The following is a 16,132-nucleotide window of genomic DNA, read 5'->3' on the forward strand; positions in this document are numbered from 1 at the left end:
TATACATACATGCTTATTCAAGGACAACAACAAACCAGGCATGAGGACTAACAGCTATTTCCTTCAAGATCAAACAACGACAGTATTAAATATCAGGCACCTTCTGCAGGCCTGATTTATCTTGGGTGGGGGGGGGTTGGGGGCAGACGGACGACAAATGGCGACCAGAAGTAGGCTGTTTGAAAAATACGAGGTCAAATTAAACATACATCAAAACACATGCATTAAACATGATAAATAGACTTCATATAGTTTAAGCCCTGGATAGCTTTAAAGTAGATGGCTTGAGTTTCTTACATACAGTTTGGCTAGCTTGAATCAGTGATGTTTTGTTTCTGACTTGCCCACTACTTCAGTTTTCAATTCATGGCCCTAAGGAACGTGTGCCATATTCAAGTCCATATATTGTATCATGATAGCGATTAATAGTCGTGCTTGTTAGTGCACATATTAACTGGTCTGGTAAGGCAAAAATGTTTTCATGATAAAATAATAAATTTCAAGCTTACTTTATTAAGCAGCATATAACAAACAACAGCTTTTAAACTTAAATAACTGTTATGGCCATGGAGCTTCATTACACAGCGTTTCTGTTCACACCCAACCACTGGTAAGTTTGTAGAACATCTCTTCATCTAAACTCTCATTTTGGTCTTTTGCACGTGTTGAGAGAAATATGTAGCCACCAATGAATTCATGAACCACTTTGCAATCTACTTCAGTACAAATGAAGGACAATCGTACTTCATCTGCAAACTCTACAGTGACCTAGAACAAAGACAGAGAACGATCAGTCCCTGCAAAACTCCAGATGGTTGGGTCCAAGTGAAGCTACTGTGCTTAATTAAGGTCTGTCCTTATCACAAAATACTTGCTGGTCCTCAAATATTTTTTAATCCTAAACTAATAATGCCTTTAAGTCCAAAAGCATAACTCAAGTTTACTAGCCCCTCCCCTCTCTTTTTTAGTTTTCTTGTTCTGAAAAGGAAGACTGAATGCAAGGGGGCTTTAGGTCATTAGGTTCCCAAATGGTCTCTGGTGATTCAATTAATGAGAATGTCTCTCTTGAAGTCCTGGGAGAAAACCTACTTCCTGTGTTTAATATCTGCTTTAGATATTTAACCTTTAGGTTTCATGTTTGAGTATTTCAGAAATACAAGATTCTATGAAGTAACTGAAATCGATAAAACAAACCCAGCGACCCTAAAACAGATGACTTACTAGTAAAACATTCTGTTTATTTTAAATGATAATCATGTACTCCAAGGCTAGGGGCAGCATGATGTGCCAGGCTTTAGAGCCCTAAGTATCCCAGTTTGAATCCTGATTCTGTTACTAAGTGTGTGGTCATGGACAGTGACGGGCCTCAGTCCTCTAAATTCTAGTGTCCTCATTTGTAAAGTGGGGATAATCCATCAACCTTACAGGGCTGAGGTGAGGTTTAGAAATATGGTGCACATATAAAACATCTAGTATCATGCCTGGCACAGGCATTCAATAAAGAGTGGCTGCTATTTGTGAGTGGAAATATTTATTTCCACTCACAAATATTTCTCTAAATAGAAATATTTATCTATCCATTATAGAAAGATAACCTTAAAGATGAGGCAATATTGTAACATCTTATGTTCTTAGAATTTAATATCTAGGCTAGTTATGAAATAGGCAAGTTTAAGTAGGAAATGAATAGAATTTATAGGCCTTTTTCTTCTTAATTCATTCATTTTTAGCAGACAGACTACATACGCATTCAAGTAGCATAGTTACAGCTTACCATTTTTATTTCCCAGTTTACATTCCACTGTTTCATGTTACTGAAACGCCAGGTTTTAATTGCATCTCCTGTGCTGGCGTCCATCCTAATCAGTCTGTTGTATGCAATTCCAATAAGTTCTTCTTTTTTGCCCCCTTGGAATCTACAGCATTAAAAACATAAATAAATGTTTTAAAACATGTTGGGGGTGGGAGGGGGACATGTTGGTCTGTTTTTCTTCAAGACACGTGTGTTTTAATTCTAAAAAAAGTGCTATTCTTGCACAAAACAGAAATGCAATCATTTTGAATTTTTGATGAAACAATTTTAAGTATAGAAAATACATTCCAACATTCTTTAAATTTTACTGTGTAACAGGTTAATGGGTCTCAGGAGGTAGCTTTAAATGTTTAATTTCTAATTATATGAAGTAGATTAAGTAAAAAGGCACAGATTAAGGTTTACACATAGGTGCTTAGTAGAACCACTGACCTTGCAATAAAGTGTGTGATGCCGAATTCTGGTAATGACTGCCAAGCTTGAATAAATCTCATCTTGGCTTCAATTAGACTCATCTGAGCTACATTCTGATGGGCCTCCAAGATTCTTGCTGTTATCTAAACATGGTTAAACATCATCTTTACCATTAGATATTATTCTTTCATGGTAGAATCAAGACAAAAAAGATTAAAACATTGAATTATGTGCCCCACCCAAAATTATGTATTGCAAGAGTTGGAATTAGAAAATATCTGAAGCTACATTTGGGAATTTTAGTAAAATAATGACTTTCCAAAATAAACCTCAATATATATTTTTTCTTAATTTTAGTTTCCATATGTCAAGAAACAGTGAACTATTAGGACTGCATAACTGCCATTCTTGAGACATATTCAAGTACACATACATATGATACTGCATTATAAAACTATATTTTCTAATCCTCATATACATGATGGGTTTTAAATTCAGCACCCAGATATATGATCAGAATGAGTACCTGGCATACAACTTTCTAGCAGGAATAATATATATTTTAGCAGCTTTAAAGTACTTGAAATCACTGTAATAACTTTAAAGTTTTTCTAAAGGAATCATTAGAAAGGTTAATTTTTTAATTTAAATTATACTCACTTTGGGATGACTATTCCCTCAAAGAGTAGAAAGAAATTAATCCATGAGGGGAGATTGTAGCTAGGGCTTTAAATATTTTTAGTTATTTCTTTTCTTTTTCTTTCTTTCTTTTTTTTTGTAAATATGGAGAACTTACCAAATCTCTTATATAGCCTGGCTGTAGATGGCAATGCGAGGAAAAGAAAAAGGAAGCAGAAAGAAAAAAAGGCAATCAGAAAAAATGGCAATGAAGCAAAGAAAAAGTTGCGGTAACACCTGCAAACCAAAATTCCAGCCAAAAACCATGCAAAAAATTACTTTAGATGGAAACCAAGCAAAGTAAATGCAAGCATGAAAATGAAAATGAGAAAGCAGCGATTCACTTTCCATTTAAAATACTGAGAAACACTCCACATTATTTTAGATTGTTAAGTGTTACTAAAATTAAGGGTAGAAATTTGTAGGGAGAAAATTAAGAGCAAATAACCTTTCCCCCTTCATGTACCAGTTCTTACTGGTTAGGGTAAAGCTAATTATTTTAGTAGCAAAATAAAAATTAATATTCAAAAGCCTTTAATGTTGTCTCATATTGAGTCAGATAATATATCCATGCACCGCTTTTCAGAAATAAGTTGAAGGCATAAAATAAGTGCAGTGACCATACTGTTTTTTTATTTACACAAGAAAAGCAAATCCCTCAATTACCATCTGTTTTTTGCATCCTTTTTCCTGGAAAGGAAAATAAAAATATGCCATACACTACAGTAGGAGTGGTGGCTATAAACATATTGGTCCATTTCAATTTGGATTAACATGGATAAGATGTAGAAAAATTCTTTCCCTTAAGATGTTAAAATCCAGTTTGGGAGACATCTATGTAAAAAATATCCATAGCAAATTTAATTAATATATAGTTTTTAGGAATTAAAGTAGATTAACTATAACAAAGGCTATATTGATGGACCCAAAGACTTTATGCCCTGGTAGGGCTGAATGACCCCATGGCCTGCACATCTTAGACCTACCTGACCCCGGAGTGCCACTGGATCATACAGTTTAACAAACAATTACTGAGCAATATGTCCAATGACTGGTACACACCTGACACAACTAAACTAAACTAAACTCCTGCTTATTAGTACTTACTAGGTGTCAGGGCAATAATATGACTCAACCTCCAAGTCTAGTTAGGGAAAGGAGAACTCAAAAAGAATGTGCATTTGATAAGATGCCAATGTGGAAGACAGGGCTAGAAAGATCCTTAATCTCAGACCACACACATACTGCCATCCTGCCAGCTAAAGACAGTCACACATTCTCTGTTCTCAAGAGAATTTTCAGCTGACATCTATTCAAGAACTCACCAACAGAAAAGTACCTTTTTAAAGCAAAAACTATCATTTTAAAGGCTTCTGAGAAAACAATACCTGTCTGACAACTAAACCAACATTTGGCAATCTTCACAATTATACTTTAAGATCTTTTATTCCTAATACCTGATAGTGAAATGAGATTGCTAAAGATCTGAAACTATTCAGTGACTTTGAAGGCAAATGAATCCACTTTTAGAAACAAGTCTCTTTATAAATAATTTTTAAATGAATTAACTAAGAATAAAAAATGAAATTAGAACTCGATTCACTTTCCCTTTTTAACTTACAATCTACATTCCACAAAGCTCCCCAGGGCAGCATTTCCTCCATTCCTCACTACTCCCACATCATATGACCGTGGGATAGACCATTTCCATGCAGTTTACACAACCTCTGTAACTTAAAGACGAATACTTGGTGATTAAAACTTCTGAACATTTCTAGCTAAGTGATTTCAGATCCATATGATAAAGACTGTATTTAAAGTTAAGAATTAGTAAGTGTTCTGGATATATCATTGGGCCTTTCCAGTAATGTTTTAAAATTACTCCTTAACAAAAATAAAAATGAAACTAGATAAAAATGAAATATTTATTTCAAAGTTCTTCTTCACTCCCCTCCTAAACTGGAGCCTTTTCCTTTTATGGCATGATGTTGGGTGTAGAGAATATTGGGGGCTATCCCAAGTGAAACTCCCCTGGCAAAGAACCTTTTATGGGGTAGCCCAAGTGAAACTCCCCTGGCAAAGAACCTTTTATGTTGTACCAAAGAACCTTTTTCCTAAATAGCAATCCTCTTATGGTATTAATTTCCAGGAAAGGAATTCTAAACAGAGGGAACAAAAGCAGTGAATTTCAATGAAAATTTACCAAACTTTGTCACATTATGCCAATGTTGCTTAGGTTTTGACTGTTAATGTTAAGAAAAGACAATGTTCAACGAGGACTATATCTACCCTCGTAAAGTTTATTTCCAAAGCTGAAAAAGTCAATTTTGACAGCAAGAAGAGTCATCACAGATTTGGTTGGGAAATGCTGGCTGTGCTTTATATCAGACTTACTTTATATAAGGAATAAAGCTGCATGAATTAAGGAACACAATGCGGTAAGACCATATTCAATTTCCTGAAAGAACATCCTGTTAGCAGAGTGATTTCCTCAGGTTGTTTAGAATAAATATGCTCCCAATATTCCACCTCATTATCTTTCATATTAAAATAATAAGGCTTTTCTTAAACGACCAATTTAAACTGACTGAAAGCTATTTATTTCTTATTTTATATTTTAACCACCTGATATGAAATTAAGACTACCACTTAAAATGAAAAAGTTGTGTTTAAGGGGGGAAACTAAAGTATATGTAGAAAATTATAAAACAAATCAGCAGAAAATAGCAGATAAAGTAAAATGAATCAAGTACCTGCTTATTCTTGTACTTTTTTAGATAGCGAGGGGACACCAAACATTCAGGATTTATATCAGTTGTGATCTGCTCTGGTATTAACTGAGGATCTGGATTTAAATGCTGCATCTTCAGAAAGGAAAGGATATTTTGAACTTCTAAGTTATAAGAACTGTCCGCCATGGTCTTGCCTTTGGAGGCCAATCTGCAGGCTGCCATCCAGTGTGCATACTGTTTCTCCTGTTGAAAAGAAATACTGAGGTTTGAAATCTATCACATGATGGGTCCTTTGAGTATAAAATATAAGAATGAATGGTCAGCTCACTAAGTAAGGAAGCAAAGAAAATTGAGGTTTACTTTTAATCAGAAAACTTACATTGTCACAACGAAGCCAGATTTCATTCATGCCCTCTGCAACTGGAATGAGGAGTTTAATGTTAAATTTTTGGCCTGAAATGTTCACATCTGGGGTAACTTCACACCCTGTAGTAAAAAAATTATTAAAATGATCATATTTACTCTTAAGAAATCCCAAGCCAATACAGGCAGCCCTCATTTTATGGCATTTTAACGTGTTGAAAATTTGGTGTCATGGAATCTATAAAACGGAATAAATTCTTTATGCTCAGTAATTTTGTCCGGGGGTGGAGCAAAGAATCAGATCTATATAATATACAAGAGATTTAACTGCACAGAGTTTGTGGCCCTTGATTAAGAGAAGGAAAGAGTCCTATTAAAAGGATGTTTTACCAAAAACACTTGCACTCCATCCCACAAGTTTTATATGTATTGTTTTAGTATCATTCAGTTCTTTGAATCTTAAGTTATTTGGGATTTTTTCCCTAAGATTCTAAATGTACAGGGATTTTTAAATATCTTTCTCTAATTAAATTCTAACTTAACTGTGTTTGGGTCAGAACAAATGACTTTTATGATGCTTTTAAAAAAAGGCATGTTTTGGGTGGATTACCCAGTTTGAGCTAGATTCCTATGTAAGGGCCTCCTTAGGACCCCACTGCTCCCTAACTCAGCTGCTCTCCTCTCCTATTCCTGTGTGGAAGCAAGAAGCTTAACGGCACAGGGGAGGGGAGGCACAGGATCTCCTGATTCAACTGAATGCTCCTGGGCACAGGCCTCCTTCCAAAACTCCAGGGTGTTGGAATACTTAACAAGTAGTTCGATTCAGAGGGTGATCATTTGAACAAAAATAGTTTCTTAATCATTTCTTTGTACATATGGAAAATTAACTGTAAGCACAATATATTAGGAGTCCATCTGGTATAGAAGGTAACATAAACTTATATACATGGGAAGTCAGTATGAAAATAAGTGGCATGCAGAATTTCACTCTACTGGCAGGTTTTCAGGAATACATACATTTATGGATTATAAAAATCCATGTAATCAACTCTGTTAACCGTTAGCTGGTGGCTTTACAGAAGAGAACACAGATTTATTGAATGTATATACCCAGTTAGATAATGGGACAATGGTCAGAATAAATTAGTAACCAGTATAATATAGTGAAGAAGAGCTCTGCAAGCAGACAGATTTGGGTTCCAGACCCTTCTCAACCACTTCATAATCATGTCCAATTTATTTATGCCCAAATACCCTGACCTTAAACTCTACCTCACAGGGATGCTGTAAGGATCAATAAGATAATGAACATGTCAAAGCTCCCTAAAGAGTATTCCAAGTGTTAGTACTTAGTTCATGGCACCCTCAATACGTGTTAAGACCATCCAGTAGGCTCTATGAGGAAGAATGTAAACTGTTAGCAGGGCCTGCTGTTGCCTTTCTCCTTGTACTGGAGCAACTTCTCCCGGCACAGAGAGTACAAGGAACAAGATAATAAACCTCTATGTATCTATCACACAAAAAGAACATATGTTTAAATTGTCATTTTTCCCCCATCACATAAATGTTTTAAGTATCATATAAAAGAAACAGAACATGTCAGATAAAGGAGAGATCCTCTCCTCTCCAGAATTAACTTCAATCATTAATTTGATGGACCTTCTCCCCTCTTTGCTTTCTTTTTAGAATATTTACTCCACATAAATAGCTACCACATTAACTCCTATACAATCATTAGAAACAATTAGGAAGTTGTGTGGCAATGTGTTTAACCTGCAAAGTTAAAACAAAGAGATGTTTGAAGATACACAGTCTTTGCCACAAATTTCATTAATCATGCAAGTAGATTTAAAGTACCCAAGCCCATAGTAATTAGACCTCTTTTTAAAGTAAAATACCAAAAAAACCTAAAAAGTGAGAGACCAAGCGAGTGGTAACTCAGGCACTAGTGTAAGCACAGAGGCACTCAGTAGCCACCTTTCAGACAGTATTCACCCCACGCCTGCTCCAAGCACAGGCTACCTGCTTCCATGGTAACATGCTGGACCTCACTGTAACCCTAATACTAGTCCTCTGAAGCATTAAATGCAAACAGCCCACTCTGACCACAATCTTCCATCCTAAATCTCCTCAAGTTCTTTGAGAGACCCAGTCCTGTGACCCCATCACTTTCTCCCCATCATGTTTCCACATCTTCCTTCTCTGCAGTCCCGCCTGGACCCCGCTGCACCAGCTGTCACCTCCAACTCCCCAGACTCACTGTCTTTCCATTATACACACTCAGCAACACCTTAACCCTAGCTCAACCCAGCCATCTACCACTTACTTGCCTCTGCCCTGGCTGCTGAGCACTCCAGGAGGGAAAGGGGGAGAAACAAAAATCACAAAACTGAGCAGAGAAGTTTCACCAGAAAGTCGTCAGTTCCCACCCTTAGCCTCTGCCCCTCGAGGCTGGCAAGCCTTCTGTGTTAACAGACCTTCTCAACAATGTTTATTTCACATCTTCTCAGGCCTCCTATGCCACTCATTCTCAGGGGACAACCTCACATTACTTTCCCAAGAAGACGAAAGCCATCAAAAATGAGGTGCCCCAACTTGCTGCCACCAAAGCAGATAAACCTGGCTGCCCTTGCTTCCACACAGTGGAAGAGGTGTCTCTCCTCCCAAGGCTCTTACGTCCGAGTGGGCTGAATTTTCTACCACCCGTCAGGAGCCTTGCTCCATCACAGAGATCTTCTCCTCCCACCTCCCTTCCTTTCTTTCTACTGTGACGTTTCCATCAGCATTTAACTTCCTTGAGTCTCTCATCTTAAACCATAAAATGCCTCTCTCCTCTACCTTATACCTCTCTCTTCTATTACTGCCCTCTTTCCTCCTTCTCTGTCACAGAGAAGGTTCATCAAAAAGCTATCTTTGGGGGCTCCCCTGGTGGCGCAGTGGTTGAGAGTCCGCCTGCCGATGCAGGGGACACGGGTTCGTGCCCCAGTCCGGGAAGATCCCACATGCTACGGAGCGGCTGGGCCCGTGAGCCATGACCACTGAGCCTGCATGTCCACAGCCTGTGCTCTGCAATGCGAGAGGCCACAACAGTGAGAGGCCCGCGTACCGCAAAAAAAAAAAAAAAAAGCTATCTTTGTTTCCTATTTACCTCTCAATGACTGTACTTTGGCTCCCATACTTAAAAGCCCACTGAAATCTGCTGAATCTGTTCGTAATCAAGGTTACTAACCACCTCCATGTAGCCTTAATCTTACTTTTCTGTAGCATTTGACACTATTGACTACACTGTCCTTTTCAAAACAACTTTTACCTTAACTTCCATCATGCCTCATTTCCATGGTCTTCCTATATATTATTTTTTGTGGTTTATTTCCCTTGCAAGTTCCTCCTCCTCTAATCTGCCCTGTCCCTTAAACATGGGTGTCCTGCAAGATTCTGCCCTTAGCCTTTTCATATTGTAGACAACTATTCCAGTGGCTACATCTACCATTAATACTAACTGCTACCACATCACTATCTGCAGCATGGATCTCACCCGTGCTCCAAACAGATATCCCACCAGCACCTCAAATTTAAAATAACCCAATTAAATTAAGCTCATCTTCCTCCCCAAACTCATCTCTTCTATATTCTCAATCTCAATACCACCCTATCCACCCAGCTATATAAGCCAGAATCAAGTCCCTCCCCAAGCCTCTCCCAGGTCAATCACCCAGTCTGTTGATTGAACTTCCTCAGAACCTAATGAAGTTGTGCCCTTTTCTCCACCCATATTGATAAACATAATTCGGATCACTATCACTGCTCTAAAATTACTCCTCTATACTGTAGCCAATATAAATATGATGGATCCCATCATTTTCATAATAATCTTTCAGTGTCACTTCATTGCTGCCAGTTTAAAAAACTTAACCATTCTATCCTCTAATTCCTGCCGATTTCTTCTGCTATTACCTCTCATAATTAGCAGGAATGGATTCAACAGCTATTAAGGAAGGGTTCATCCTCCCCACTTAAACTCCATATTCCGGAAGCACAACCCGCCCTGTGACTGCTGATGCTTCTCTCCACGCATTTGCACACCAGTCTCTTTTACCAACTCTCCTCCTTCCTTCCACAGATCACAATTTTCTCTTTTGGATCTTAACTGTGACATTATTTTCCATGAAGTCTCTCCTAATTCTCTCCAACGTCACTGAAGACTAACTGGTACAGCACCCTTACCTCTTTGCTCCTCTGATCTATTGCTTACCTTTTTTTTTTTTTTTTTTTTTTTTTTTTTTGCGGTACTCGGGCCTCTCACTGCTGTGGCCTCTCCTGTTGCGGAGCACAGGCTCCGGACGCGCAGGCTCAGCGGCCATGGCTCACGGGCCCAGCCGCTCTGTGGCATGTGGGATCTTCCCGGACCGGGGCACGAACCCATGTCCCCTGCATCGGCAGGCGGACTCTCAACCACTGCGCCACCAGGGAAGCCCTATTGCTTACTTTTTAAAGTACTATTTATTGCCCGAATTGTAGCTGTTTATCTCCTGACATGCTCTAAACATCTTGAAGGATGCGACTATAATCTCTTCTTGCTCCTGTCTCTAGTACCTAGCACAGTTCCTGGCAGGAGATCAATCGGCATCTGCTGAACTGCACTTTTTAGAACTGTGCATTTTAGATATCTTAGGGGCCTCAGAGAACATCCAGTCCAACACTCTCATTACTCAGAGGAAGATACTAAGGTCCAGATAGGCTACTTTTCCAAAATCACAGAGCAGAACAGAATCTAGGCCATTTGATTTAGTTTAGTGGCAGAGCAGAATCTAGGCCGTTTGATTCTTAGTCTAGTGTTACCTTCACCAGTGTGATGTGCTAGAAAAGTGCTCCTTTGGGAGGACTTGGGAGAAGTGGGATTGGGACACCCTGTAGACTGTTCTCCATACCAGGACTTAACTTCTCAGTTATAGAAGAAGATTAAGGATGTAATAGGGACAGAGAAGACAGGGGCCAGAAGACAGATTAAGTCTCTAAATCAAGAGTGGATAATTGCAGCTGGTCCTGAGCAGCTTAGAAGGGAAGCAAGAGGACAGCTGCAATAGATTTTGAGAGTAACAAATAATGGTAAAGACTTAAAAGTTAAACTCGTGACTTAAGAGAAAAAGACAGCAAGTCTACCTAGAAGTTTTAGGAAAATTACAGAATTTCAACACATGGGCATAGCAATCATCTACCCAGGGCAGAGGTCTTTCTATTTATTAAAATGTGTGTAACTATACAGCAATAGTTCGGATGACTACTGGGCAGAATAGAGATAGGGTAGAGATTTGGACATCGTGTTGAAATATACTAAAAATATACTAATGCACAATTTACTAAGAAAAATTAAGAATACAGATCTACAGATGTAACTCCAGGGCCCGGAAGCACCTAACTCCTTTCTTAACTGCCTCTCCAACCCCTTCTTAACTCGGGAATTCAAGTCTCACAAGAATGCATCTGACTGGAATCTAAATCCCACTGGAAATGAGTCTGGAAGATGTATTTTAGTCTTGCAGCTTTGCTGTAAGGGAAGGCACAGTAAAAGGAGTGTGGAGCAGCAAGGAGCCAACCTGCCGCGTCCCCCACCAAGCATGCTGGGTGCCTGGGGCAGCGAGTGCCGGGGAGCCTGGGGAGAGCAGGCTTCCTGGAGGAAGTGGTGTCTACACCGGAAGTGAGCTGGCAGTTTTAAGTAACATCACCGCAAGTGAGAGGCTCATGAACAATCTGCAAGACCAGATAAAGGCTGCAGAGAATCACAGAAAGAGGCAGCAGGATGTCCTCCAGCCACAGAAGAACCAGACCAACCTGGAGCGGGAACTCTCCTACCACCTGAACCAGTGCATCCAACAGATGAGAGTGGTGAAGGAGCAGTGTGAAGAACCAACAGAACTCACTAAAACCAAATGAAGCTGTAACTCCACAGACCTGAACAGAAAAAAAAAAAAAAAAAAAAAGACCAAAACCAGCAGCTCTGACCCTCAGCCAGGCTCAGTCTGGGCCACAGGAAGCAAGCCCGCCACAGCTGCCACAGGACCGCGGAAACAGGTCCAGCAATGTGTGCCTCAAATACCAGCCCCTGTTCTGAGACAGCTTTGGATCTGAAGAAATAAGAGGAAACCAATGAGATTCAGGTTGTCAGCTAGCAGGAGCCTCCGAGGGGTATCCTGGGGCTGCCCCAGGGGCCAGGACGCGAGCAGTGTGGAAGATGACGAAAACGTGCAGGGAAGAGGTGTTGGGAAAGGGGAAGCACTCAGCCAAACCCTGCAGGTGGCTAACCCACTGGTGAGCCAGAAAACCAGGAGGCCAGGGACCTGAGCTGGACCAGCTTGTTACCAGTGAAGGTCAGCAAGAGGAGCAGGATGCTGATGAGGAAGGGAGAAACCAGCAAAAACTGGGAGGAGGTGACTACAGCACAGATGAGAATGAGGCAGAATCTGAAAATTAAGTGGGCTGCTCCTGCAGAATGAGGAAAACCTAAATGTCCTAATACTGAAGAACAGAAAAGAGCCATCATAAACTTACTTGGGATAAAAGTAGAATCACACACTTCAAGTGAGTACTGCACAGAGATTACAACAAAATATTCATGTGAAATTGAATACTAAACATAAAAAAGTACCTAAAGGAGTTAAGAAACTAAAAAACTAAACAACTTTATCCCCCAGCAAAACAAAGTATATTGAATGTTAGCTAACAGATATTCCACCATCAATATTGGTCATTCCAAGGCTTTCCTTACCTCTTAGGTTCATCTGATGAGCTGGTGTGCCACTGGATTCTTCTTTGCTCTTATAGCAAGAAATAGATGTGTCTTTAAAGGTGCACCAATACTGCTTGTAACCTTTGAGAGTCAGCTTTTTTGGCCTATGTGTCAAAGAGAATTAGAAGAAAAAAAAAAAAACCACTTTTGAAATAACTTTATCAATGCTATGTTTTAGCAGCAAAGTTTCACAATGTTAAAAGTCTGAGACCAAGTTTTACATATGCTGAATTCAGTTCCCTTTTGGCCAGTGTGTTATATTCAATGTTGCTGTTACTGGATTTGCCCCTCCTTTCTCAATCTACTCAGGAAGATCTTACAGTGAGTGGGCAGAGGAAGACGCTAAGGCAAACATTCCAGTATTTCTGTCAGTTGTAGCTGTCCCTATCACTAGCAGGTCACATGGAAAGCATAGGAAAATAAAGGTGAAGTAAATGTTAATAATTGGAAGGTTCCTAGGTCCTGTAATTACCTGCAAGCTCATGACGTCCATAGGGCTGCCTTTGGAGCCTCTCTAAACAAGCAAGTTTACCTGGCAAGACTAAAGTGAGGGAAGTGCTTATCTCTCAGGCATGTATTTCAGTGGTGACTTTAACTTGTCACTCCAATGTCAAACATGAAGCATGAGGAAGAGAGGATAAGGAAAAGTGCAGGTAGGTAAAAAAGGTGTGTAAAGGGAGAACAAAGTAGGGTAGAGAGCAGCATTTGAAATTGTGCCATTAGCTCAGAAATGTTACATATGTGGAGCTGTTACATGTTCACCTACAGTAAGTGGTTTATTCCAAAATGGCTTTGTATCTTATATTCCACATCACCTCCTTTCCTCTTTCTGCCTTAATGCCTAGCGCTCTTGATTCTGTGGAGTATGACTAGATCGACCGTTTAAAAGTCTAGATAAGATACACTGGAACCTTGTTATAAAATGTCCCATCAACAAATGAATAGAATTCAATAGATTCTGGGGCTCTAAACAAAGAAGCAGCCACTGACAATAGCAGTTCATTATGTACTGCTTTCACCCAGACGGGATGCTTTATACTGATATGCCACTGTCTGTTTCAGAATCTGCATGATGCAATCCATCTAGGTTTACACAATCTCCTCCCCCACCTTAAGGAAAATGTTTATCAGATAAAACAACTTAATAAGTACTGCAATTTTAATTTGGTAAAGATGGTTATTTTCCCTCATTTGCCACTCAGAGTAAATTTCAAAAACGTAAACATGGCTATAAAACTGACATTTATTCATTAATATTTGGAATTCCTCCCCTTTTGTACTTACTTGAAAACTTTAATATAGTCAGCAAGTTCAGGAATGGAAGTGATGTCCCCCTAGGAAAAGAAGTAAATCATTTTTTTCTCATGAAAAAAAATTTGAAACTCTACTGTTTAGTATCTGATATCAAGAACCAGCTTCTTCAGTAAACAAGGAAAATTACATAAAATACAGATTATAAAGATTTTAAAGGTACAATCATATTATATGGTCACATAGTACAATGGTATTTTCAAATGGCATAAAAAGCTATTAAAAATTTGATCAAAATAGCAAGTTATACAACCCACAAGAATATACTGTTGATTTTAATATAGCTAAAACTGCATATACCTGCATATGGAACTTTTGTAACTCGTAACAGTCCTTAAAATAGTGTTTCTTCTGTAATAACTAACACCTAAGCATTTAAAAATTTTCCTGAGATCTATTTTTCTCTTCTTTTTGTAATATTTCAAATTTGGAGATCACTAAATGGATTTTACCATGACTTGAGATTAGTTTTTCCACTGAAGAAATATTCTCCCACTACTTGTAAGAGAGTGTGCACACTGTCAAGATCTATCTTTACTGTGTTGGAAGCACTAGACACTAGAACAATATTAATGTTAAAAAATTTCCCTGGAAGTTTTCTGGAAAATTGATGTCTGTATTTTCTAAAGCACTAAATATTTCTCTGTATCCCCCAAACACTGCATGAAAACCTAATTCCACAGAAAGGTATAAACGTCAGTTCAAACTACATTAGTAGGTAAAAGATTCACCCTACCAAAATTGTTGATGTTTTACCCCCTTCCAAAGTAATCTCCAGGTCTGAAAGGGCAGCATCAACTTCATCCACTTCTTTGTCACTGTTGTTCAAATGATTCTCTGATGTCATGATCGACAGCTTATTGATATGATACTGAAACCAGAAGTGATATTTTATTTAAATGATTGTTCTAACTATAAATTTTAAAATGAGATTATTATCTGTATCTACACTGAATGTCTTTCATCACCTAATCTGAAAACCTAAACGTCTCTAAGAATTAGAAGGATAGGAAAATAATGGGCATGGCACCTGAAATCAATGTCCTAAACCTGCTAATAAATGTTTACTCAAAAAAGTAGGGTCCCTGGACAAATACAAATGAATTCAGTTTGGGTGTCCGTAGGATTTAGAGAGTTAACACCTCTCCCACTGAACTCTACATGAGCAGAGACTTTTTTTTTTTTTTGGTAATAAATTTATTTATTTATTTTTGGCTGCACTGGGTCTTCGTTGCTGTGCACGGGCTTTCTCTAGCTGTGGCGAGCGGGGGCTACTCTTTGTTGTGGTGCGCGGGCTTCTCATTGCAGTAGCTTTTCTTGTTGCGGAGCACGGGCTCTAGGCACACGGGCTTCAGTAGTTGTGGCTCACGGGCTCTAGAGCGCAGGCTCAGTAGTTGTGGCACACAGGCTTAGTTGCTCTGTGGCATGTGGGATCTTCCCGGACTAGGGCTCAAACCTGTGTCCCCTGCACCGGCAGGTGGATTCATAACCACTGCGCCACCAGGGAAGTCCACGAGCAGAGACTTTTAACTGTCTTTTTTTCCCACTGCAGTATTCCACGTCTAAAACGCATGCTAGAACCAACAAGTATTGGATGAATGAACAGAATATGCATAAGGTCTTCTGTAGAAATGGATTAACACTGGTTACCTTATATTACTATTATTATCCAGCAGAGGAAATTTAGTTATCACTATTATGTTGAAAACTAAAGTTCCACTCTCCCCCATCTTCAATTCAATGCTGAAAACCTGATCAGAGAGAGATGACATTTACCTTCTCATCATACATTAGAATAAGGTAGAATACGTTTATATGTGAATACATATACCAGCACTGACACACATGAATACTCCCATATACATATGTGTATATATATAATGAGTAGTGATAACTCCTCCTATATGTAGATAGAAAGATCTTTGGGTATAGAACTAGTTATGATTTTAAATACACTTAGGTAAGTGGTTTAGAACAAATATTAATGATTAGATTTTGATGCTAAACTTTAGAGAGGTTTTATACAAAGTGAAGCAG

The 16,132-nt window shown here is 38.8% G+C and overlaps 1 protein-coding gene across 1 annotated transcript in view; it reads right to left on the reverse strand.

Moving 5' to 3' along the window:
* Positions 1-594: 594 nt before the first annotated feature.
* Positions 595-16,132, reverse strand: part of FERMT2 (FERM domain containing kindlin 2) — a gene marked incomplete at its 3' end in the record, with an annotated part of 68,362 nt that continues 52,824 nt past the window's right edge. Inside the window, exons 9-17 of the mRNA XM_079700818.1 lie at positions 14,832-14,966; positions 14,069-14,118; positions 12,764-12,888; positions 6,017-6,123; positions 5,659-5,880; positions 3,024-3,044; positions 2,246-2,370; positions 1,775-1,916; positions 595-768 (exon numbers count right to left, since the gene is read on the reverse strand). Coding sequence (XP_079556944.1) covers positions 595-768; positions 1,775-1,916; positions 2,246-2,370; positions 3,024-3,044; positions 5,659-5,880; positions 6,017-6,123; positions 12,764-12,888; positions 14,069-14,118; positions 14,832-14,966 — 1,101 coding nt within the window. The remainder of the gene's footprint in view (positions 769-1,774; positions 1,917-2,245; positions 2,371-3,023; positions 3,045-5,658; positions 5,881-6,016; positions 6,124-12,763; positions 12,889-14,068; positions 14,119-14,831; positions 14,967-16,132) is intronic.

The sequence above is a fragment of the Hyperoodon ampullatus genome (genome assembly GCF_949752795.1).
Source record: "Hyperoodon ampullatus genome assembly, chromosome: 3".
Classification (NCBI taxonomy): Eukaryota; Metazoa; Chordata; class Mammalia; order Artiodactyla; family Ziphiidae; genus Hyperoodon; species Hyperoodon ampullatus.